This window comes from Emydura macquarii, unplaced genomic scaffold (genome assembly GCF_026122565.2).
Source record: "Emydura macquarii macquarii isolate MOO-44397 ecotype Brisbane River unplaced genomic scaffold, CSIRO-AGI_Emac_v2 contig_691, whole genome shotgun sequence".
NCBI lineage: Eukaryota > Metazoa > Chordata > Testudines > Chelidae > Emydura > Emydura macquarii.
The window spans coordinates 16,643,084-16,669,395 of record NW_027130828.1 but is presented as its reverse complement, the minus strand read 5'-3'; the positions used below and the strand labels follow the sequence as shown (position 1 = coordinate 16,669,395).

Sequence of the window (26,312 nt, the reverse complement as noted above, 5' to 3'; positions counted from 1 at the left end):
ATCTTTTGGCATACACAAATCAGGGTAGGCTATATAATACGGAGGGTCAATGTACTGACCTGTTTGGAGGACCTTTTGGAGTTCTAATTTCTGGTCCTTCCCTACAGAGGTCACAGCTAAACAGGCTTAGTGACCTCCTCCTAGCTCCTGCTGCACATCACAAAAGCGCCATGCAATCTGGCAGCAATGAGCCTCGCCCACACTCTCTGCTTAAAACAGCAGTAGCGGGACTTGTTGCGTGTCAGTGAGCTCTGTGCGGCATTTGGGGAAGTTTTCCCAGTATCTGCCCATGCTAGGCCTCTCCTAAGCCAGTTATAATGGGCTGTAAAGTTTCCGAAGCATCAAAATCCCTAAGACGTTTGAGTTGGGGGGAGGAGGGGAAAGGGAGCGTTTCCCAATATAAAGAAGAAGGGAAGTTACTTGAATATTTGCTAATAGCAGTGATGGGGTCCTTCCTTCTCACCCAAGCAACAAACATTTGCATCAACGCCAAACCACAGAAGGTCTGAAGTTAACCTCCGTGCCATACACTCCTCCTCCTCCATTTGAAATATCACCTCCATTTTACGGGGTGCTAAAGCTACCTGCAGGAGGTCTAAAGTTACAGGAGTATCTGGAACATGATTCGGCTTTCTGGTCTGGGTAGAAAGATCCCTTTCTAGCTGTGGACAGTTCCATCAAGAATAAACTTTTGATCAAAACTGGTGAAAATTTCCTCTCCGATGCTGAAGACAGATTGCTGTGCCCCTCAGCCCTGCAGATTATCACAGCTCAGTCTCTTGAGAAGTTGCACTCTTAACGCATGCTTTTATTACAGGGTTGTGAAGGTCCAGATGGAATGAAAGGGGACATGGGAACCAAAGGAGACAAGGTAACAGACCCAGTGGCTGGCATTAAGAGGGTAATTTCTGTAGCTTCCTCATTCCTCCCTGCTGTTTAAATGTGGTCACGTAGAATCAGAGCATGTTTGATCTGGTTGTGTTGTACTAATAATTAGATTGTGCGTTCTTGGGGGGTGGGCATCCTCATTTTGGGCATTGAACCAGCTCTATGCTGGCACTTGAAGAATAAACTATTAGAATCCCTAGTGTGCCTTCCTACACAGGGCGAGTCTCTGCTCCTTTAAACAGCAGCCTCACTAGGGAGAGATTTGTATAAAGATCCCACCATGCAAGGAAGTTACTCTAGTTCATCTGCTGAAACCCCTTTTTTAAAATTATTATAGGTGGCATTGCAAGTGCCAAGTGATCAAAACTCATGAGTCAGGCCCCAAAAATCATGATCAGCTTAAAAATCTTGATTGTTTAAAGTTGGATTATTTTTATTTTGACTTCTGGTTTTTGAGCCTTTAGGGTTCAGCTTTTGAAGCTTTTCTCCACTGCTATGAGCTAGATGCTTCCTTTTTTCTGGTTTTCTTATTAAAGGGAAGCTGAGATGCTTATGTAATCACATGACTCCAGAAGCTGGGGCTTTAAGCACCAAATGTCGTGAGACTTTTTATAAAATCATGAGTTGGCAACGCTGCACAGAGAGCTAAGGTAGCCGTACCCCCATCTGGGAGCCCAGGCCCCCAGCAATGGGGTTAGTGTGGTTCCCCTTGCAATAGAGAATGGTCCGGATGTGGGAGGGCCACACAGGATGCATTCTGCCAGTACAGAGCTAAGCTTTACTAGGGGCCCCCTGCATGGCAGAATGGAATGGGTGGGGCATAAAAAGGACAGGGAGGGGCCAGAATATCTACTGTTGCCAAAATACTCTTGTCCTTCATCTCCTCCAACATCCTTGGCACTTCGGGTCTGGAAGGATTCCTCCCATCACGGCTCTCCTGTGCATCTGCCTAGTCTAGCTAGTCCCCTCTGGCATTGGATTCTGGCTTCACTGCAGGCACAGCATTTAATCAGAGGCTTGAATAGCAGGTGAAGTGGGGAAAGACGTGGCCGCAGGGAAAGGCAAGCTCTGAACTGAGCGTCAGGAGAGAGAACCTCTTGCTCTGTCAGTGGAATCTGATATTCCTGGTCACTGTCTCCTCAGCTCTTTGTGCCAAGGGGAAGGGAACCTTGCTCCCGGCTGGATGTAGGACAGGCACCGGGTTCTCCAGCCCTTTTTACGTCTCCTGTTAGCATGAGACGACTTGCATTTAGTGACGTGATGTGTTTCCAAAGCACGGGTCAGGAGAGGAGTTCTGGAAACTAAAGTAACAATGGCAAAAACCACCCCAGAGCTGGGCCCAGAAAGAACCAGCCACTCTGTCAACCAAGGGGCCAAACACAAAGAGGAAGAGGAGATGGAGGGGTGGGGATGTCCCGAAGATGACCCTGACTCTCACAGAAAGGATTCTTCACTGGCCGAGCCTACAAGACCAGGCTTAGAGGGGATCTGGCAGGGCACAGGCCAGGGAATTCCATAGGTCCATCTGCCTAGGTATGTCCATGGCCCCCATCACCATAGCAACAACACCTCACAATTATTAATGCAATGGAGGTTACTTCCTGTGGGATCTGCTAGCCTCGTCCCCATTGATTTGCCTGAGGTCAACACAGGAAACTTTGTGGCTGAGCTGGGAATTGAAACCCGGTCTCTTGAATCCCAGTCCAGCGCTGGATCTGTTTGAATCTCCTTCCTGCCCCAGAAAGGATCTGTGACCTGCCCTTGACCCCATTCAGATGGGACTGTTGGACGGAAGGAAGGGACCCATCTGGCTGACATCAGCTGGCCTGGAAGGACAGAGACAGGGAGCAGTCACTCAGGTATCGGGGCCTGGTATATTCTACCTCGGGCCCTTGAAAACAGAGGACTCTCCACTCCTAGATTCATGTTTAATTGATGCTTTGTCTGCAAAGCAGACGCCTGTCTGTAAAAGCAATGGACTGTGTCTGCTCTAGTATCCTGTATGTAGAGAGCAGGTTTCATGTGATTCTGTGGGATCTATCCTGAGAGAGAGCTAACTGGGGAACCTGGACCACGGCACCCCAGCATAGCACTGCCATCAGATCACAAAATACCACTCTGGAGAAACCTGCCTTTGGAGCTTCCGTCCTCGCCTACCTAAACAGACCTTTGACACCTGACGTTACCCAGTTTCCACCAGTTCAGCCTTCCAGAGGCTGAGCCTTGGCACCATCTCTCACGTAGCAGGGCAGCTGGAGAGAGAGCAGCACAGGCACTGCAGGATGGGGGCAGTAGGTCATGGAGAGGTGTGTGACTGCAGGTCTGGTTTAACTAGTAGTCTGTCTATACCAGAGCACTGACTTGGCTGCAAGGTTAAACTTAGCTGCAGTGTGTTTCTAGCCCCATTTGTTCCTGGACCAGGTCAGCATGTCTACACACACTTCCCTGCAACTGACCATGCTCTCCATATTTCCAGGCTTGTGTGTGTGTGTGTGTGTGTGTGTGTGTGTGTGAGAGAGAATCTCAACATTTTATTTTTTTGATGAAAATAATCACAAATAATTCTTTCCCCCCACACCCCATTTACCCCAGTTACTGGCCCATCTGAGACAAGGAGATCTCATCCCTATTTTGAGAATTTCAACCCTGTCTGCAGCTGGAGTTCCTGACATTTTTCCTCTCAGCCAGGGATATTTTGGGCAATTTAGGCCATTTCCTGTGACACCTTGGGAAAGTCACTCAGTCTCTTTATGCCTCAGTTCCTTGTCTGGGCAGTGGGGATAACAGCACAGCCATGCTACACAGGAATAAATCCACTGAACAGTGCGAGGTGAGACACAGTAGTGGGGGCCAGATGCGTGTCATAAATGGCTGTGTCCTGCTCCCCGCCCCCAAATTTTGGGGCGCTCTGATGAGGTGGAGAAAGCTGGCAGGGCACAGGTGTCTGGTTTGGGCTTCAACACGCTGCTAATGGTAAGGAAGCGGGATACGGTGTGGTGTGTTTGAGGTGCATGTTGTCCAGCGGTGTTGACTCTGAAGCAGAGATGAGAATGAGCAGCCAAGTTCAGAACTGGACGTGGATCCGAAGTTCAGGGTTGTTTGGATCCTGGGGTTTGGCTGAGGCCTGTCTCATTTCCCAGGTCTTGGGATAGAAGGGACTTGCAAGAATAAAAAACTGTTGCTGGTTGTGGAGACAGGGGAGCATGTTTTGCTGACCTTGACCACATCAGAGAACAGGCAATTAGGGTTAATTCAGGTTGTTTCCATTTCCCATTCTATCCTGCCATGAATGGCCTAGCGTGATGAGATTTAAGAGACCCAAAGATAAAAGAAGACTGACTATCCGGAGGGAGAGCAAGGAAATTGCCACCCTGCGGCGTTAGGAGCTGAGATAGTCACCCTAATTGCTTATTACAAAGACCTCATCCATTTTCATTTCAGTTCATGCCAGTGGAAGGGCAACAGGAGGTGCAGCCAGGCCCCCCATGATGTATGTGTGTCTTGTTTTCAGGGAGCACGTGGGCCACAGGGGATGAAAGGGCCGCCAGGAGTTCGAGGTCAAATGGGTCTGCCGGGGTTTCCTGGACCCAGCGAGCAGGCTGGACGCCAAGGACCTGATGTAAGGATTCTTTGCTTCTCCAGACATTGATTAAACACTGTGTGAGAAAGCGACTGCAGCGCAACGTGCAAGAGAAAATATCTTCAAAGTGATGTCCCCTTCCCACCTGGAAACCTGCTTGGGAGAGCAGGGTGCACGGCGTGGCTACTCTGCCTACACCTCTCCATTTACCTTGCCCCATCCTTTAGCTCAGCCCTGAGCATATTGTGCTTTCCCTTCTAGCATTGATTTTTCTGGGAGGAGCTGAATTCTTAGGCCTTATGTTCTCTGGCTCAATTTATCAGCAGCTCCATGTGCTAGTGGTTCTAACCATGTGGGCAGCGGGTTGCTATTAATTACCCGAATCTGGGCCCTCGGGTGCAACCCTAAAATAGCATTTGGGATGCAGTGCATCTTCATGCAGGGAAATTAACAACTCTAGACAGGCACCGAACAGGCCTGATTCCACGTTAAAGTGAATCCGAAGGTCGGATTTCCCCAGTCGCAGGTGAAGAATTGGTCTAGAGGCAGGTGTGTATTTAGGAATCCCGTCCCATCTCTCACTGTGATTATGGGTCTGCTGAGCCTTTGTCCTGGCTTGCTGAACAGCGGAAAGGACCCCGACTGGAATCATTGCCGGGCCTTGGATCCAAAGGCTTCAGCTTCCCCATTTCCCCACTCCTTTCTCCTGACTGACTGAGTCCCCCTGTCTGTAACCCATCCCACAGTCTCCTGCCTTGCTGGGAACCTCAGCTGCCTCCCACCACGCCTCTCTCTCCCCCTGGATTAAACCCTTGCATGCTCCCGGGCCCAGACTCGTCCTGAGGCAGTTGGCGCAAATATTTCCATGTGCTGCAATTCACAAAGTTGCATCTCTCCAACTCAGCCAACTTGTTCCTCTTGACAAGCCAAAGAAGTAACTGATGCACAGGCTCCCTCTAGTGGCGAGTCGCTATGTGCTTTAAAAACACGTGTTCTCTGTTTATTGCCATTTTCATATGGTCCAGCTAATGCCAATGTTGCTTACCGCAGTGAACTTTCTAATGATAAATCTCATCTGTCCCAAGCTTCCTACGTTAGAAGGAATGCAGAGGAGGGTTCATTAACTCCCTCCCTCACTATCAATATGGCTGCTGTTAATAGAAGTTGAACATATCTTGTTATTTCTCTCTAACTGGGTTACATCTTACTGGGGAGAAACTTAAAATGAGAATCTATGGGGTATACATACACAAAATAGAGACACAACCTTGCTCATAAGCCCTGCAAAGAGATACTTAATCCATTGGTGGTGTGGATTCAGTATCAGATAGTGGGACAGATAGAAACTAAGGGCCAAATTCTCAGCAGGTCTACATGGTCGCAGCTTCACAGGACTCAATGAAGTCAATAGAGCTGGGCCAGCTTACACCAGCAGAGATTTGACCTTAACTGCCCTGGAATTTTATCATGGTTCTAAATCAGACAATTGAGAGATCTACTGCCAATGTAGGTTGGTGCAAAACTGTGGTCAAAGGCAGTAGCTCAGTGGATTTCCGAGGTGTTTTTTGCAGTGAAATTGCCCTTAATAATGTCCTTGTGGGGTTCTTGACAGTTGTTTCTCCAAGACAGATCTGCTCACCACTTTACAAGTATTTCGAGATTATGTGGTTTGCAGATGGTTATTTCCAGCTGCCAGCCCTTCAAACTGAAGCTGAGATCCCAGAGCGAAGCTGAGTTCTTTCTGACTCTTCCAGCACTGAAAATAAAGATGCTGAAATTGGCATTTTAAGAATTCAGAAGGTAGGAATTGCTAGATCAGCTGGAAGGAGGGCTCATCTAGTTCAGTCTCCTGTCTCTGGTCAGTTACGCTGGCCAAGTGGAACCCTTCTGAGCGGGTGAGACCTGAAAGGATCAGAAGTGCTGCAAGAAGCAAGCTGATTTAAAAACCGCTTTCTCATGCAATGCGGATTTCAGCGCAGAGCCTCGGGGCTGGGTGGATGCAGCAGGAAGCTGAATATTTTAACATAGAATTAGATCCTTATCTTTGAGTGTCCAAAAACACAAGGAAGATGAGAGAAGGCGGCTTTGCTCTCTCCCATCTGTCTTACCCTTTCCTGACTGACAAGCCAGGAGTAAAATACCACGCTGTCTGAGAATAATGCTATCTCATGGGGCGCTGGAGTTTGGCCTCCTATGGGCCCTGATTAGGTATTCACTATTCAGATTGAATACACTCATCCTCCCATTTCCCTGAGAGAAGGATAATTCAGCAGAAGTCCTCTGCCCACTACATTATCCCCTTTCCAGCTTAGTATGCAGTGTGTCCCACTCAAAACAGTATCTCATTGTAGATAGAAGCTGCATGCATTTTACTGTGGCAAACCCACAGCACCAAGCCAGGCATCTTGATCTTCTGCCTCCCTTGAGGAGGAAGGGGGACATCAAGAGATAGAGACATCAGAATATTAACCCTCTTAATTCAACCTTCTGGGAACAAAAACAATTCAATAATCCTGGTGATTTTTAGCCCTTCAGCGGGTCTCCCTTCGGTTTTGGCCCTGTTCTGTTTCCTGTTCCTACAGCACTGAAGGGTTTGTTCTCCATGCCGTGCTTGGGAGGGGACAGGGCTAGATGGCTGTGAAATGGGCTGTTTCCCTCTTTGATGCACAGAGGACATGGGACTCTCCTTTTACAGCCTGTTTGTACATCACCCAGCACCATGATCCTTGATTGATGTCCTAGAGCGACACTCCTGCCACACACACAATTGAAACCTGATGTCCCTATCTCAAGGGATATTTATGGGTGAGACATCCCTGCTGAAGACCATTGGATATACAACTGTGGGTGACTCCCTTGCAAAGGGACGGATTCATACAGCTTCTCTCTGTTTATACAGTATGCTGGTCACACTCCCCCCTGAGAGCGGGGTCAGGTACATTGGCGGGTAGGTAGATCGGCAACATTTTGAAGGTTCGGCTGGCTCCTGAGCCAATAATTTCTCATTCAAATATTGCCTTGCGTGCAGCAGACTGTCCCGGACTCATTTCAGAATGGCTTCCAGAAGTTGTCTTGACTGTACCTTAATTCTGCTGCTTTGTTCTTTTAGGGGGAGGAAGGACAGATAGGCCCACCTGGTCGGAACAACCGTGAAGGACCAAAGGTCAGCATTGCCATGATTTCTTCCCCTCTCTTCATTTCATCATAAGCCTTTTATGTCATGCTCTTCACCCAGGCATCTCAGTGCTTTGGGGTTTGTCTACACAGCAAAAAACAGGCCCATGGTAGTGACTCTCAGAGCCCAGCTCAGCTCATTCGGTTTCGCACTGAGAGACTACCAGTAGCATGTAGACATTTGGGTTTGGAGATCCTCTTCCCTCACCAGGTTTCAGAGCCCAGGCTCCAGCCCGAGCCCCGATATCTATGCTACTATTGTTAGTCTCTCAGGGTGAGCCCCATGACCCTGAGTCAGTTGACTCAGACCCTGAGACTCAATGCCACAGGGTTTTTTTTTTTACTATGTAGGCTCATTTTCAAATCCAAGCCATTGAATTTCAACAGGGTTTGGTTGCCAAACTCCAAAAGACTCCTTTGATAATCCCAGCCTCTACAAAGATGGAGAAGTACCATCCTCATTTCACAGCTGGGGAAACTGAGGCATGGACAAGCAAACTCACAACAGAGCCGTACCACCTATTTGTATGCATGATGTTGGAAGGTGGGGTGTCATAGCCTCTCTTTGGAGCAAGGTTGGGCAGTGTGGGTATTCCTATGCTCCAGCGTTTTGGTACATAGCTTCATATTGAGGTGGATTGTGCTTCAGTGGACATAGCCAGCTTAAAATTCAACTTAAAAGAAAATAAATGTCCCAAGTTACAAATAATGGAATAAATTATGAAACCATGGTTGCAGAGGGGGGATATAAAACTGTATTGTTCTTCACCAGTTGCTGTACTGGAGCTGCTTTGCTACTTTTACTTTCCTGTGTTTGCTTTTCACTGTTTGCAATTCTCTCAGCTCAGACCATGACAATCCGTTCGGTGATTTCACTCCTTTCTAGTCATTCCCCACTTTCCATCCTCCTGCACTGACATAACACTGCAATATTTGGGTTTGCCAGCAGTGAAGGCGAGTTCAGGTTTACTTGTTAAAATAAAGGTGTTTTCAGTGGGTTGGGGGTGGAGTTTGTGGGGAGTGGCTTTTGTTCTTTTCATTCAAGGAAACATTTCTCTTTGAGCCTGGCTTTTGTAAAAGTGTTTGCATAACTTAAACTTCAGGCCATATTTGATCTGCTGGTGTTCTTTTATAAAATAATCTTGTTCGGTTTGTAATATCGCCGGCAGCGGGTCCTTTGCTCTTTCCCAAAGTGTGCAGTGTGTCCAGTTGGCAGGAGTAGAAGGCCCAGAAATGCAGCTCAATTGCTCTGCACAACTGCAGCGTTCTTTTTCTTTGTAGGGGTCGGGTGGGATTGTACACGGGGCGGCAAGCCTGAGCCACTTGTGCTCCTGCAGCCACGCTGCTATTTTTAGCACAGTAGCTCAAGCAGTGCTGGCACATGTCTGTCTGCCAGTGCTGGGAAGCATGCAGGGAAAACATAGCCAGGGCATGAGGCCAGTTTTAAGATGGATTTGTTTACACTGGCTTTTTCCTGACTTAGGAAAGGTTTGGGTAGGGAGCACAAAGGAGTGGATCATATTTGTTCACACTGAATAAGAGTTTCCCTGTTTCCAATGTCCTCATCTGAGGTTTACACCCACTATTCTGGGTCCAAGAAAACCCCAACAACCTCCTCTTGTACCTGGATCATAGGCTGTCAGTGTGTCCTGTTCAAAGAGAGCGTGAGATGGGATTTGAGTTGCGCTCTTTAAAAAAAAAAAAAAAAAAAAAAACACAATTCTGTGCTGATTCCAAGCTGGAATGATAGCAGCAGCATCCCGCAGCCCATCTGTGAATCTGCTTGACAGGTTTCAAGCTGTGGGAATGAACGTGGTCTCCACTTGGTGCATTGCTTAAAAAGGGAAAAATCCTCCTTCCTCCGTGGAGACAGAGCTAGCGGAGTTATAAGCTACAGAATGAATCTGACAGGGGGTGGGGTGGGGGATTGAAATACTGGTAATCACCTTCTACCTCTGTGTACCCATCCACCCCTTACACACACACCCCCTTTACTGATACGAGGGGTCCAGTGATCCATAGACATCCCACTGACGAGCCCCCAGCGAGGGTATTGTCCAGCCTGGTGCCCCAATTGACCCTGGAGGCAGGGTTTCAGAATACAAAGGGGTAGGAACTATGTCTTTTTCTCAGGGCAAGGTTTAGGCACGTGTGTTGAGGGTCTTGCTCCAGCTTGTGTCTGCTGCTCTCCGAAGATTTCTGGGTTCACCTGTGGCCCTGAGGAGGCAGCAGTTTTGGAGACGTAGTTCTCGCATTCCCAACCCCAGAATATCTAGGAATGCATCCTGGCAGCTTGGGGGTTTCCCTAAGTCATGTGCATGTACAAAGCATCATGGCTGGCCTCGCCTCTCCTCCTAATAGTGCTTGCTGGGCCCAGCATCTCCGCTTCCCTGAAGCGTAAGGCATGTTACACCAATGACAACATCATTTCAATAGGAAAATCTGCATCAAAACCAGCATCTCCAGCCTGACCCCAAGCTCTTAGATCCATTGAGTCCAAAGGGCTTTGGATGAAGCCCCTAAGACTGTCAAGACACATCCCCAACTCTGTATCTCTAAGGTAGACAAGCATGGTGGAGAGTGGGGGATTCAAGCAGTGGTATCTCAAATGATTTTCCCCTGTGAATTTTTAGGGCAGTCGGGGACCTGATGGCCCCAAGGGAACGCAAGGGACAAAAGGACGCAGGGTAAGTAACACAGCCGTTTGTTACTTGGAGATGAATGTCAGAGTCGTTATAGAGCTTTAAACCAACACTGTCAATCTCTCTAAAAACTGATTTGTGAGCAGCCCAGGTCATGTAGCATGGACATAAAGCAGCACTCCCTGCATGAGAAACTGCACAGATGAGCGCCAGCCATGGTTTTCACTGGCATTCTGGGCCAGACCACACTTAAGCACGTTCTTAGCTTTAAGCATAAACTTAAGTCCGGTTGACATCAAGGAGACTCAAGTAAGTTGCTTTCCAGAATCAGGAGGCTGCAGCTTTTGAATGGCTTGAAGGCCCATAGCTGTGCAGAGTCGCTATGCAAAGATCTACTGTGGAGGTGGCAAAAATGTGGATAGCAGTGGCAGATCACCATGGCCAGCTCCCTGCACTTGAAAGGACTGAATAAACTACACCATGCTAGCAAGGTGGAAATAACTCACTAGAGAGGAGTTTAGATAAAATTGGAACCATGACTGAAATATGAACCAATCTATATAGTTAGAAGCCCTGTAACTTTTACTGCTAGCAAAGATCATTCCTGATGCCACTTGCCTATTGAGGCCTCTGAATTTGCATCTTGTTTACTAATGGCAAAGTCCTTTCTTGTAATATTTGTTTCTTTACAGGGCCGTATGGGCCAGCGCGGGTTGGTTGGAATTCCAGGACCCCCAGTAAGTAGCAATACACACAATGCTCCGTCTCTAACTTATGTAAAGTATGCTTTAGAGAGGGGACAGGACTGGCTGCCCCAGGAGCATGGTTCAGGCTTGAAAGCAGAAAGCATAGACCTGACTCTCGGTTGGCAGATACAAGTGTAACATTCTCCAAACAGAGGGCATTTTTCTGCTCATCTGTTAGTGTGACTGTGCTGATTGCAGGGCAGATGCTCCCGATGGACACCAGCATCCAGACAGTGTGTCTTTAACTAGGCATGCGCTTAAAAGCATAGCAGCTATTGCACGCCTGCATGAAAACAAACAGGCAGCGTGTAGGGGAGTGCAGCCTTCTCATCAAAGGCACAACTGCTTATTTCTCAGCCAGATTAGAGGGCTTCATTTGTTTGTAGCTCACAAATGAAGGTTGAAAACAGTTAACAGTGCTTGCCTAGACAGGTATTGTGCACTTTGTTTGGGTTTTGGCAGCGATTTGAAAATGTGTTTGTGTTTAAAATCTTCTGTGGGTTGTATTCTGCCTTTAGATAAGCCTGTGGTAAGGTCAGTGGGTGATTCAGGATGTGCATCATTCTATACAAGTTTTACATTGTTAAAAATAATAATAAAAAACCCAGAAACACACCTGACCTTTGCCTACTCGCAAGGAATGTAGGAAATCAGACTCTTTTTAAGTAACTTTCAGAGGAGCTGTTATTGCGCAGGTTTACATTTGACAAACAAGCTACAATTAATAGTTGTGGAGGTGGGCAAAGGAGGATAGGGAGGAAAAAATATGGTTAAGGAACTCGACATTCTTTCTCTGCTGCAGTAAAAACAGGCTTTTTACCTGCTGCTCATTTTCTTTTTTTGGTTCTAACATTTGCCAGCGGAGGCAGTAAAGGGCTGTGAGAAGCTGCTTGCCCAGGGTGTTGAGTGCAGACACAGATAGGAGACACGATGCATGTTAATGAGCACAGTGCAGTTATGAGCGCACACTTTGCTTGGGAAGGTTTCCAAACCTGACGGTTTGCACATGCAGTTTGTTTTTCTTGAACTGCCATCCAGGGAGCTCCAACAGAGATGAGGACGATGTTTTAAGCACTGTGCAAAAAAAATAACAAAAAACACCCCCTGCCCTAGCGAGATCCCAGTCTAGGATTTAGAGGACACACAGCAGGTGAATAAATAGACAGACAGCCGGGCGGGGGGTAGAGGACAAGATAACAGTAGAGACAGATGTGATTGCGTTGATCACTGCTGTCCCAGTAGACAGAGTTTAGTACTCACATCGCAAATAAATATACACATGCAAGAGTCTCCTATTCCCATTTGTTTAAATTGCTCTTGTGAAAATATTTGTATTGACTTTGCTTATATGGCTGCACATAGCTGCATCCATTAAAAACTTCTTTTGCAGTCTGCGTTTTCAGCATTTAAAATCCGAGCACCTATTTTAATTTATATACTGATCCAAGGCAAAAATCTCCTTTACAGGGCTTACGAGGCGTTCTTGGAATAAAAGGCCCAGAAGGAAAGCCTGGTACACAGGTTCCCATTCTATACTATATATTTAAATATTCTTCATTATCTCATAATTGCCATGCCGGCTAGAGGGGCCAGGGCTTCAGGGGAATGCTGCTGTATTATTGCGTGTCACGTTAACTTTGATGTGCGTTGGTGCCAGAGTTGGTTTGTCTCTGGTAAATTTGGTGAGTGTCTCTAAACGTACCTCCAAAAGTAGGGAGATGGATCTGAACGGAACCACAGAGCCAAACTCCCTCAGATTTGGGGACTTTCGGAGCTGGATCCACACTCTGTGGTCTAGGCCCACCTCCGCGTAGCAACACAGGCTTGGGCTGGCAGAGTTCATGCCCCTCATTCCTGACTTGCAACAAGCCACCGCCTTCCCCCCAATCTTCCAGTTCTCTCCCCAGCACAGCTCTGCCCATTCATTTCCGCTGTCACCTGCGGCTCACGCTGCCCCCTGTGCTCACGTAGACATGTTCTGGTTCTGTGCCCATAAGCAGCTCTGCCAATGACCCTCGATCCTCACTCTTAGCACACAGGTCCTGTTGGTCCAGTCCCAAGCCCTTCATGCAGAGACCCTGTCTAGAACAAAACTGCATGGTGGTTTGCTGGGAACAGCCCTTTGCTACGAGCTAGGATGAGATCCAGAAACTCCTTGCTCATGATCTAACCCTTTAATGGGAACGAGCTATCAGGTTTACACACAATTCCAGCTAGTGTCACTAGAGCATTTCCACTACAGAGAAAGCCGAGTTTACGTGCAAATCCATGTTCATACAATGCAGTGCTGGGAAGGTTTGTGATCTCTCTTGGTCTTTACCATCTGTCTGACTTATCCTGCAGGGTATGCCAGGTGCCATGGGGAGCGCTGGCAGAAAGGGACCAGCTGTGAGTAGAATTCCTTGTCTATTTTAAATTCGTCCAGTCCTTTGAGCCACATTAGCATGATAATAATACCTAGCTCTTGTATGGAGCTTTTCAGCAGTAGATCTCAAAGCGCTTCGCAATCTTTAATGTATTTGTCCTCTCACACCCCTGTAAGGTAAGGCAGTGCTATTATCTCCATTGTACAGGTGGGAAACTCAGGCACCAAGAGCCTAAGTGACTTGCCCAAGATCACACCAGAAGTCTGTGGCAGAGCTGGGAATTGAACACGAGTCTATCAAGTCCTAGGCGAGCTCCCTAATGATGGTGGCTGGCCTTAGTTCAACTGACCAGTCCACCTTCCTGGGTGTGAGCTCGGAATGTAAAGGGTTTTCTGCCCTGTATTCAGATCCCGGGGTTTGATTCGAGCTAGGGGTTTGGCATTGAGTACCCTGCAACGCCTTTGTTAATTGTGACATCGTCCGAGTCCAAGCAAACCAACTGTTGGGTCTTATTCGCTTCCAACACAAACTTTTCATGTTCAATTGTCAACTAACAATGACCCAGTTGGGTGGTACAAGATTTAACTTAGAATGCTTGAGAGATGCACATCACGCTCCTCCGCTCTTGGGCTGAGACACAACAGCATCCTTCGGCCGTAGGTGCTGTCTTATCAGCTTCTTCACTCTCTTAACCCACCCTCCCCATCTCTCCTGAATGCAAGTGAATTGCTCCCATTCACCTCAAAAACAGATGCACTTAAGTCAGGACATGGCCTAAGAAAGGGCCCTTGGAGTGCACTGTAATGGGGGCATCTTCCCCTAACCCTGTACCAGGTTGGTGTCTTCTCTTTGAATGCTGGGAGATAGGATAAGGATTTCCATCAGTAAGAAATAAGCAGGTGAGGGGCTGCACGTCTGTGCAGAGATGAGCAAGGGAGGAGAGGCTGGAAAAATTGCCCCTTTTCAGGAAAAAATAAAAATGTGGCTATTTCTAAGGCATATTTGGTGTCATGTTGTCAAAAACAAAACTGAGATGGGACGAATGGAGCCAGCAGCTAGGGCTGGGTGGGAACCAGTTTTTCCAATTTGTGGGAAATTCTGCAATTTGGGTTTTGTTTTTGTTTTTTTTTTTCCTCTGATCTAAAATGCAACAAAGAGAAAAATTATCAAAATTTCCCACAAAATGAAATTCCAAAAACCCAGCATGCTTCAGGTTGATCCCAACATTTCGTTCGGATAAAATCGCAAAGTTTTGTTCTGAATTTGACATTTTGGACTTTGCATTCTAGAATATCCACATTTTTAAAAAATGAAACTAAAGTCATGGAAACGTTCCATTCTGCACAGGTGGAAATGTTCTGTTTTAACCTTACTGGAATGCTCTGTTCCAGGCTAGCTTTTTTTTTTTTTTTAATTAAATGTCATCAGTGACCAATCCATGAGGAAATCCACAGACAGGCAGGAGCCAACTCTTACAAAAGGCTGCTTCAGGAAAACCTGTGGCTGTGAGCATGTACAGCTTAACAGGAGCACCAGCATTGGTCCCATGGCAGGTGCACCCCTCTTGGGCAAGCCATGCCGTTATGCACCCTACGACTCTCTTCTGCACCTGTAGCACTTCCCCCAACTGTCCGTGGGTGTGTTTTGATCTTTTGCTATTGTCTCCAGGGTGCTGATGGCTTACAGGGTGAGAGAGGGCATGACGGACCTCCTGGACCAATAGTAAGGAACATCTTCATTCTGTGATGATTTGTCTGTTGCATTAGTCTGCACAACACAAAGGCAGAAAGTCAGCTGCTTTTCTGTGTGTCCTGGGAGGGTGGTGAATAGTAGACAGAAGCTGAGATCAATACTGGCTGGTAAGGGATATGTTGTTGTTCTCTAGCTAGGAGCAGGTGGAAGCATCCAACCCTCTACAGCAGAGGTTCCCAAACTTTTCTTATTGCGTACCCCCTTTCAGATCCACCAGCTGCGTGCGTATCCCTACCCTTCTCATCATTGATACTTGGTGGTTCTTCTACCTGTCTTTAGCCACTTGTCCATATTTCCCTGTTACGTACAGATATAGTTCTAGTGCGATGTAAATAACTGGGGGGAAAAAAAACCTGACTAAGTTCTGAGCTCAGTCAGACTGGACTGTTGCTGGGCAACTGAACCCACGCTGTACGCGGATTGGAGGTGAGGGTCTGCACATCAGCGTCTCTGGATATCTGTCTTCTCACTGGTACATCTTGAAGTAAATTAACTACCGTATTTATAATAACAAATTCCCACAGAGTTTTAAAGCTTTGTCTGAGTGGCCTATTGTGAAAATGCAATAAATAAAATAACTGATAAATAAAATCCACTGTTACACAATTTCACCCACATACTCCCCCTCCTCGCAGAGGGTTAAAATCCATGAAAAGTCCCCGATTGGCAGAAGTAGGTGTTGGCTCATGCCTTAAACAGAGAGGAGAAAAATAAGTTAACCCCGACATGCGCTGCCTGAGAGAGACCTCAGGGAGGAGAAGCTCTCTTCCCTTAATCTTAGAATTTATTTTCATGGGTGGTGTGTCTGGTAACCTTACTGCCTGGGCCTGTTTACGGCTAATAAGGCTGCTTGGGGATTCTGGTCACTGAACTTCCACAAGGAAAACGCATCTACACCGAGTCCGTGCAAACCTCTCCTCGGTCCACAGCAACAGGCTGTTGCATCTTGCACTCAGAAGCACCGAGGCAGTTTAGCCGTCTACACTCTTCCTAATGAAAACCCAGAGACTGTGCCCCTCCTGCAGTGACATGCCAGCAGCCTGAGAGTAAAGAGCGTGGGATTTGCTGCTGGACCAGCCAGGAAGGGAGAGCTGGCAGTAAGCCGTGCAGCAGTCCCATTGTGTAGTAGCATTTGATCTTATGGCCCCAGACGATGCAACTTAGGGGATGGCATGATCACGTCCACAGAGCAGGTTTTGGAATCCATCGGGGCAGCGCGCACACATTGTGGGAGAATGACTGAGTCCACAGAGCATTCGTATATAGCTGGCAGGCCCCAAAGGCGCTCTGAGCTACTGACTTTCGAAATCAGTCAGGTGATTATTTTGCACCATCCCCAGAAAGAACGTCTGAGAACCTGCTAGCTGCTTTCCCGCTGCGCAGGGCACTAGGCACACTGAACACGGTACCCTCTGAGTGCCACCCCGCGTGCCAGGCTCAGCCTCTCTGCAGCACCAGCTTTGGGCTGCTGGCGATGGAGGACGGCTGAACGTTGCCGGACAGGAACTGCAGCGACAATCCGCAGAGGCAGCGTTAATGCAGCGCGATCAAATGTTAATTAGCTCACTCGCCTCGCTGAGCCTGGCAATGCGTCAGGGCCTGACGTGGCCTTATAAGGTGACTCAATTAATGACACCTCTCCCCAAATGTTTTTTTAAGGGCCCTCCAGGAAAGCCAGGACCTGATGGAGACCCAGGTTCATGGGGGCCAGAGGTAAGAGCCACTAATGAGCTGGTATATGTGTGTGAGAGTGATGGAGCCGCATGAAGCCTGGTCTTAATGACAAAATCGCTGAGTTGATATTTTGGAGTGTTCCTCTGGGATCAGCTCTGTGGTAGCATCTCTTCAGAGGCATTGTGAGATGGGAAAAGGGGGTTCCTTACTTTGAAGCGCTTCACGAAATGGATAACTACAGAAGGGTGCTTTTAATGACCAGCCGAAACATTAGCCACACTCCAGGGAAAAGGGCTAATTAGGTATTAGCTGGGTATCTCCACGCTGCAACTCAATTCATGCTAAGGCTCTTGCTGACACTCAGCCTGAGGATCCTTTATATGTTTTCTTTTATCACCCAATACTCACAAAGCAAGGGTCGCGTGTCACAGCTACCTATGACCCCATTAATGCTGCTCTTGAATTCCCTGTCTGGGCTCTCTGCAGAGAGAGAAGTGGCTCTGCCTCTTTCCCCCTGCCATCTGCAGCACTCCCACTTTACCAGCACATGCAGCACGTGGTGCAGTCTGTGTTGCTAGCTGTGGTTCCCATATGGTCCAGCATTGCACTTGCCTGAACACTAGAGCTGGGGGGAGGTTTTTGGACAAAAACCTTTTTTGAAGAAATATGCAGATTTGGGTCAACCAAAACACTGCAAATCCGTGTCAAATGCACCAAATTGTTTCCATCGGAAAAAAATTGAAAACTACTGTTTTGAGTTACCATCAATGTTATTAAATTAAACATAACATAAGAACGGCCATACGGGGTCAGACCAATGGTCCATCTAGCCCAGTGTCCTGTCTGCCAAAAGTGGCCAATGCCAGGTGCTTCAGAGGAATGCATAGAACAGGTAATCATCAAGTGATCCATCCCGTCAGCCGTTCCCAGACTCTGGCAAAGAGCAATCCCTGCCTATCCTGGCTAGTAGCCATTGATGGACCTATCTTCCATGAACTTATCTAGTTCTTTTTTGAACCCTGTTATAGTCTTGGCCTTCACAACATCATCTGGCCAGGAGTTCCAGAGGTTGACTGTGTGTTGTGTGAAGAAATACTTCCTTTTGTTCGTTTTAAATCTGCTGCCTATTTAATTTCATTTGGTGACCCCCTAGTTTTTGTGTTATGAGAAAAGGAACAAATAACACTTCCTTAGTTACTTTCTCCAAACCAATCATGATTTTATAGACCTCTATCATATCCCCCCGTAGTTGTCTCTTTTCCAAGCTGAAAAGTCCCAGTCTTATTAATCTCTCCTCATATGGAAGCTTTTCTATACCCCTCATCATTTTAGTTGCCCTCTTCTGCACCCTCTCCAATTCCAGTGTATCCTTTTTGAGATGGGGCGACCAGATCTGCACACAGTACTCAAGATGTGGGCATGCCATGGATTTATAAAGAGGCAATATGATATTTTCTGTCTTATTATCTATCCCTTTCCTAATGATTCCCAACATTCTGTTAGCTTTTTTGACTGCCGCTGCACATGGAGTGGATGTTTTCAGAGAACTATCCACAGTGACTCCAAGATCTCTTTCTTGTGTGGTAACAGCTAACTTAGACCACATCATTTTATATGTAGAGTTGGGATTATATTTTCCAATGTGCATTACTTTGCATTTATCAACATTGAATTTCATCTGCCATTATGTTGCCCAGTCACCCAGTTTTGTGAGATCCCTTTCTAACTCTTCACAGTCAGCTTTGGACTTAACTATCTTGAGTAGTTTCGTATCATCTGCAAATTTTGCCCCCTCACTGTTTACCCCTTTTTCCAGATCATTTATGAATATGTTGAACAGTACTGATCCCAGTACAGACCCCTGGGAGACACCACTGTTTTCCTTCTCTGCATTCTGAAACTAACCATTTATTCCTGCCCTTTGTTTCCTGTCTTTTAACTAATTACTGATCCAGGAGAGGACCTTCCCTCTTACGCCATAACCGCTTACTTTGTTTAAGAGCCTTTGGTGAGGGGCCTTGTCACAGGTTTTCTGAAAATCTAAGTACACTGTGTCCACTGGATCGCCCTTGTTCACATGCTTTTTAACCCCCTCAAAGAATCCTAGTAGATTGGTGAGGCATGATTTCCCTTTATAAAAACACATTGACTCTTCCCCCAACAAATTGTATTAATCTATGTGTCTGATAATTATGTTCTTTACTAGAGTTTCAATCAGAAAGAAAAACTATTTTTAAAAAACCTCTCAAATTAAATTAAATGTTTTGTTCGACCCAAAACAATTTTGGGAGGTGGAGTTCAATGGCCGAACCAAAGAATCGGTTACTCACACAGCTCTGCCAATCACCCTACAACTTGCCCTTTTGGAGCCTGATTCCAAGCCTGCACAGTCCCCACTGAAGCCAACAGGAGTTGCAAGTGCTCAGCACCTCTTAGGATTAGATCCATAAAGCACAATGTCTGTTTAGATGAGCTTTTACTTGATGAGGTCTATGCACCCTAGTTCTTTGTGACCTACTTTACTGCTCCTTCCATGCCAATGTCGGTACCAAAACTGACCACCTGTATTCAAGCCAATATTGCTGCATTTGTTACATTTTCATTTCTTTCCTGGCAGGGGATGCCTGGTCAGCTTGGCTTGGAAGGACTGCAAGGATCTGTCGGCATATATGTAAGTGATACCCAGGCCCATTTGTTCCCAGTGCACAATGAGGCCTAGCAATAACCAGGCAGCTATATGAGAACATATGGGGCAGAAGCAGAGAGAGGATGAACTTGGAAAAAATACCTGTTCAGAAGGGAGGCACCTGCTGTAAGGAGCTTTCACAGACCTACAGGCCCAGCCCAGCTGGGCACCGTTGGCTACACTGGGTCTATCCCATGGAATTTGCTGTGTGCAAGGAAAGGGCACGTGTCGGTGAGAATGGCTGGGTAGGTTCAGGCCAGTTTTCCAATACTGGCTGGTTGCCCCCCTACTGGAGGGGCAGAACTAACCGTCTTCCTCTCATAGTCCCAAGGCAGGGGTTCCCAGATCATGGGTCTGACCAGAAGATGTATGGTGACATCTGCCTTCTTGCTTTGAGGAAATAGGGCTCCAATTTCTATGGGGTTTGGAAATCCCCATATTGCGTTGTGCGATGTTCGGGCCTGGTCCCCAGGCTAAAGGGAGGCACATTGATGGTGGCCCCCATTGAGTTAGGCACAAGATCTCGCCGCCTTCTCTGGCAGAAGAAGCTAAATGGGCACTGTCTGTCTTGCTGTAAGCCCCTTCTCCACCCCAGCCATGTGCTATTTGAATAAACAGAATGATGCTCCTGACTAGCACATCCCATTCTGGGGTAGGGTTGTCCAGTTTTTAAGCAACTGTTGGCAGTGCTCTCATGAGGTTCTCCTGATCCAGTGGGAAGAGGGCATGGTTACATGGGTGAGGGCTAGCCAGCTAGACATGGCACTGCTGGTCAATGCAGCTGGTGGGCCACAAGACCCTCATTTGCAAGAGCTCATTAAAGCTACTTTAAGGTAAAGCAGTTTATTTGAGAAAGAGCCAAATAAACAGGGGAGGTGTGTGAAACCTTAACCCCTGTGATGACCACCACCTCTTCTGGAGATCTGGTGCCACCTCTCGGAAGTGAACACCGCTATCCATAGGCTGCTAGCTTCCTCCATTTCATGCCGACGTTGCCAGAAAATACATTGTGTCAGCCTGAACTGACCAAAATCAATGGATTTCTCTGTCCCAGGGCTACCCGGGACCTGTTGGCGACAGAGGAAAGCCAGGACCCAGGGGTGAAAAGGTAGGGCTGGAAAAGAGCTACAATAATGAAGATCATTGGGAATTCTTGGGTGACCCGCAAAGAGCTTTTTGTTTGACGTTTACTGAGCAGTAACTGTGGAGACAACTTTTCTCTTTCCAACACTAGGAATAGGGTGTAGGATTAGCATCTGTAGGGTGAGACTGTACTGCTCTTCCAGTATCTCTGGTATCTCTTGTGCCACTTACGCTTCCCCGCACCATCCTCACCCCACCCCCGCCTTCATTTCCTGACACAGACCAAAGCTGGATTTAACAGAAAGTGGTTGTGGTTTTAGCTCAGGGGAAATGGCTGCATAATAGGCATTTAGAGTGGGAGCAATATGAACACACTGAAATCCTGCTACATCCATTCGTCAGCCCAGGATAGTAACAGGGAGAGGCCAGAGTTGCTGAGTTCCAAACTAGATTTGGACTTCCTTGAAATTTAGGAGTTGACATTTCCAGTGTTTTGGGTTTGGCTTGTTATAAGGCTGGATGCCGGATCAAAATTGGGAGGGTATTTGGGGTGTTGACTCACGCCTATCTCGAATCAGGTGGGCACACTTATTTATATTCATGTCCTTGAAGTTACCCTACAACAGTTTGCCAAAATCCAACTTTCTGTCTTCACCAATGCATGAGTCAGGAGAACTCATCTCTAGAATTGGTCAGAAAATCTGCGTACGTGTTTTGGGGTTTTTTTCCCCCTCCCTGTTTTCTGGCTGGCTCTCCTTAACCCTCCCAGTCTTAGTCACCATTCTCCACTCAGAGGTGGATGCTGCTGCTGCCGTTCCCAAGCAGCTCTTCAATAGAACAAACCTGAAAAAACTTTCTGCTCCTTCTTGCAGGGAGAGCCAGGAGTCCGGGGCCCACCGGGATTTCCGGGAAAAGCCGGCCCCAAAGTGAGTATTGTTCCCTGACTCTCAATGAAATCAACCCGTAGAGTGCCCCAGTGGAAAGCCGCAGGGCCGAGCTGTTTTCTACAGGCACTAATAGGTACGATGAGACACTTCTATCCCCGGCACCCGGGGGTTAAATGAAGTCTGGTCCAGGCATGCTGGTTGTCTAAGAGTTCAGCATGAGCCTCTGTGACTAGAAGTGAAAAGGTCTCTCAACAGGCCTCTGTGCAATGAGTTCTCAGCAGACGTGAGGTGAAATGTTCAGGCTCTGATCTCTGCCTCTCTCTCCTTCCACAGGCTCCCCCTGGCCCACCTGGTGGGAAAGGACCCCCGGGCCCACAGGTACGTCCCGTCCTGTCTGTACATATGTACCCCTCTGTACATGTGTGATGAGATGCTCTGAGCACTGCAAGGATTAGGCTGGTTTTGCCAGCCCATGTAACACAGGGGTGAAAGATCAAAGCTATGACTGCGCGGTCCTGGGGCTGGGTTCATGGCCTTGTGACCATGTGCTCTCACAGTGCAGTGCGAAGGAAACATTAGCATCATGCCGTAGGCCGGAGCAGCCCTGCACACCCGGATCTTGGCCCCCTCTGTGGTCAAGCTGGTCAGGAGGAGAGTGAGAACTAGCTTTGCCCCTTCGTGGTTTTCCAGGGTTACTGTGCCGTTGTTAAGACACCCCAGTCATGGGAAGCAGCAAGGGCCACGCTGGTGAGAGCTGTCTCGGTCTGTTCCGGTGTACATCTTGGGGCTGGATCGGATCACAGCCCAGCCAGGTGGAGCCAAGGAGCCCTGTGGGGATGAGAGGCTGTGTCAGTGTCAGGGAAAACAAGGGGCTTCCCACCTGGATTGCGGCATGAGTCCACGTTCCTCACAACAGGCCCAGGGTAATGACTTCCTGGGCAGTCCCAGCACCTGGGGAGGAGCAGCTGCAGGTGGCTGAGCAAATCTGCTTCAGTGGGAGGCTGCAACCCCAAATAGGAGCTGGCTCCCAACCCCCTCCCCCAGGTAACAGCTGGGTCTCAAGAGCCCATGGGGCGGTAACAAAAAGAAGGCAGCACCCACAGAATTTCCTGGGAAGCTGCCTTCCGCCCTCTCCAGTTTTTGCCGGCTCCAGGCAGGGGCCCTCGCTGTGACAGAAATACCGGGCTTCTTTGCTGAGCCACGGTAATGAATTAATTCCAATTAATCTCAGACATCACTTGAGCTGTGTCAGCTCAGCGCCAGATTCACATCTCCCTTTGGAAGGGGAGTTTGACTGTCTAATTCTGCTGACTAGAGGCAAGCCTTTGCCTGCACATCTGTTAATCGGATTTGCTGGTGCCGCATTGTGTGAACTTCCTGCGGATGGACACAGTGCCGGTACAGTCCCCTGGGCTGTTGGGTGTGGTGGGATCGGGGCAGGCGTAGTGCCCTGGGGATGGGCGTGGGTTTGCAGGGGAGCCGGTGCCCCAAATAGCAGTAGGGTACTCTGCAGAGCTCTCCTCTCCCCCAGCGCCAGTGCAGGTGGGACATATTTTTCAAGTGAAAAACTGGGACACTGGGCTGGGGGACCTTGCAAGGAAACATTTTGCGGGAGGGGAGGGCAACGAAGAGGAAAAAGGGACTCCTCTTCCCTCTCCCCTGTAAAGAACTTCACAGTAAAGAACAAGATGGGAGGAAATTATCCATCCTCTGCGTCCCCTTTACTCTAGTCCCAACTTCTCCAAACTAATTCTTGACCCTTCCAATTGACTCTGTTCGCCCTTCATTCAACCTGCCTCTCACCCAGCTCAAAAGGTCCTCAAAGCTCTTCAGCTCCCTCCAGCCCAACCCCCTCCAGCTCAGACAGCCCTCAACCCCCAGTCTGAGAACCACTCGTATTACTACATAACCTCTCCTCGGCTGTGAACCTTCCTCTGCCTGGCACTCCCGGGCTCAGAGAATGCCCCTGTCCCATCCTGTCTCACCCTCCCGCCCTCACACACACACACACACACACACACACACACACACACACACATGCTTTTCCCTTACGGGACTCAACTGAAATAGCCGCACCGAATCCCTGTCCCCTGCTTTGTGCTGCCTCCCTCTCCTGTCTGTAGTCCACATGCTCAGGGGCAGGTGGTGGCAGCCAGGTATCCTTAGAGCTGGGCAGGAAATGGTTTTACCATCCCATGAATATTGTCCGGGGGTTGGAAATTTTTCCCATTCCCCGTAAGGGACTGAGACCTTCAGAAGTTTTTCGATGAATAAACAGTGCAAGGGATACTCCAGACTAGCCAATAGCTCCATAGTGAGGGCACTCACCTGGGATGTGGGAGACCAGCCAGCGCCTGATTTGGAGCAGGGACTTGTGCCCGGACCTCCCCCATCTCAGGGGTGTGCCCTAACCACGGGGCTATTGACTCTCCTGTCTCTCAGTCTTTCCTGTTGGAGCCGTTCCACTTTGTATAAATAGTTAAATATTCATTGGGCCAGAGAGAGCGAGCAAGAGAGGCTGACTCTACAGCCAGTGGTTAGGACACTCCCCCGGGATGTGGGAGACTTGGCGGAGCAGGACTGTAACCCAGGTGAGTATCCTAGCGCCCAGGGTATTGCTAGTTTGGGACAGACTCTCTCACTTGTGCTTTCTCGTTTTGACCAGCTCTTGCATCCTGAACCTGTGACACCTTTCTCCACCGAAGTTCTGTCAAACCCAGTGCGTTCCCGCAAACAGTTCTGGTTTTGCTGAATCCGCATATTCCAATGCAAACCTTTTGTTAAAAAAAAATTTCCTCTGGGTCTCCTGCACCCGAAATCCTGCAGTGGCAGCAAGTGGTACTGCACGCTGCAGTACATTAGCCTCGCTACTCTATTATGGCCTTCACTTCTCCATATTGGCCACTAATGCCCACTCACCCCTGTGGGTTTGGATCGGCCGTCTGCAACTCCTGCTCTGAACTGGAAGCACCCAAGTGAGCGTTCTGGTCACAGCTTGTATGGCAGCTGGATAGCCAGACCTCTCAAGGACACCCGATTTTGTGGGACATTGTGCATTTTGACTGACTCGGGCTCCCCGTTCCGCTGCACCACAAAAGCAGGGGCTGGTGTCCGTGTGGCAGACTCCAGGACCAACTACCCTGGATCTCGGGGAAAATGAATAGAACTGGGATCTCGAAAGCCTTCCGTTCCAACCTCACCTCTGCATGTGCTAGAATGTGGTTTTCTGTTTAAACAATAAGAGTGGTTTATTGAATTCACACAGTGAGAAACCGTCTTTAAATTAGGTTTTGCTGTTAAAAATCTTTTCTAATCTGTAAATGGATGCTGTGCCACGCAGCGGAATACAGCTGCTCCCCATTTCAGCTGCTCGTCTGGACACATTTTGATCCCTGGTGTTGCACCTGAGAAGGTTTGCAGATGGGGAGAGGTGTAATGAGGACAGTTAACACGCTTACTCTTACAGCCATTTCAAATACTGCAGGTTAAACTGTGGTGTACCCTTGACATACTGAGTGTATCTGTTAGCAATAAAGTTACAAACATTTCCACCCTGTGCCCTTAGTCCAGGTTGTCCTGAGTCACGGCTATTCTCTCCATCCTTGATTACAATTGGCCCTGCAGCACACGAACCGCAGACAGGAGCAGGAGGCGGTGCAAAGCCGGGAGCAGGGATTCTGCGCGGCTATTTCAGTTCAGTCCCACATGGACAGAGCATAAGGGTGTCTGCATGTGCTCTCTGCTCCTGATTTTCCAGACACAGCAAGACACTTCAGTGCAGACGCGTCTCCCCTTGGGGAGAGGATGAGAGAACAAAGAACACGTGACCAATGTTGCTTAATACAGTGCTGCAAAAAGCTCGGATACTAGAATGATGAGTGAAATATAAGAACCTGTTCAGAATAAAATAGAAACTGTTTTTGTGTTAAATGGGATTAACAAGTGACTAGATACCCTGGTCTCTTTGGAAACACAGGCCCTGGGACACGGCTTTTATCAAAGGCTACATGTTTACGAGAGACCCTTCTTTATACTGGAGGCAGATCACTGCCGGGGCACCCCCTGAAATGACCCGTGTGTGTTCTGTTTGCATTATGAAGCTGAGTGCATTCCCCCACTTGAGACGTATGATCTCTGGGCCTAAGTGACAGCATCTCATCTGCCATTATTACGCTGAAAAATCTCTCTGTTTCAGGGAAGACTGGGAGACCCAGGTCCTACAGGGCTTCCAGGACTGTCGGTAAGTAGAAGAGGGATAGCTGTGCTGTGCCATACCCCCCTTCTGGTCTCCAGTCATGTGATGCTGATGGAGCAGGAAAGATACAACACATACACACCCCACCTAGAGACTAATTTGTTCCCGTCTTTTGGCTGAGCGCTGCCCTAAGTAAAATGATTTGAGAGTCTCAGTCCAGTTCTCAGTGGGCCTATGTCCCAACCCACCTGGTGCTAGAATGGGTATGGTGACTGCATTGCCATCACACTCACAGAAGCGGCCTCTACAGGTCAAGGTAAGGTACGCTGGATCATAGCTCGAGGCAGCCTGGTTGGTCTGTATTTATGCTGCAGATGGGGCTCTGGGCGAATTGTTCTCTGGTTTTTGTCTTTCCAGCATCCTTGACTATAGCACTGCCTCTCACTTCCGAACTCTTCTTTTGTAAAGGGGGGAGAGATTGATTCTTACAAAGAGGTATTCAGTGAATACACTCTTGTGAGTTACGAGCTGATAAATACTCCTGAGGGGCTCTGGCGGTGCCACTAAAAAGCATTCAAGTGGCTTCTTTGTTACGTCAGGCACTGTATTTCATTCCTCATCGCTCAGTCTTGGACTGTT

The 26,312-nt window shown here is 48.1% G+C and overlaps 1 protein-coding gene across 1 annotated transcript in view; it reads left to right on the top strand.

The window, feature by feature from the left end:
- Positions 1–16,637, top strand: part of LOC137148963 (collagen alpha-1(V) chain-like) — a 132,135-nt gene extending 115,498 nt beyond the window's left edge. The window contains exons 26-32 of the mRNA XM_067542196.1: positions 818–871; positions 4,400–4,507; positions 7,578–7,631; positions 10,276–10,329; positions 10,977–11,021; positions 12,498–12,543; positions 16,489–16,637. Coding sequence (XP_067398297.1) covers positions 818–871; positions 4,400–4,507; positions 7,578–7,631; positions 10,276–10,329; positions 10,977–11,021; positions 12,498–12,543; positions 16,489–16,637 — 510 coding nt within the window. The remainder of the gene's footprint in view (positions 1–817; positions 872–4,399; positions 4,508–7,577; positions 7,632–10,275; positions 10,330–10,976; positions 11,022–12,497; positions 12,544–16,488) is intronic.
- The last annotated feature ends 9,675 nt before the right edge of the window (positions 16,638–26,312 follow it).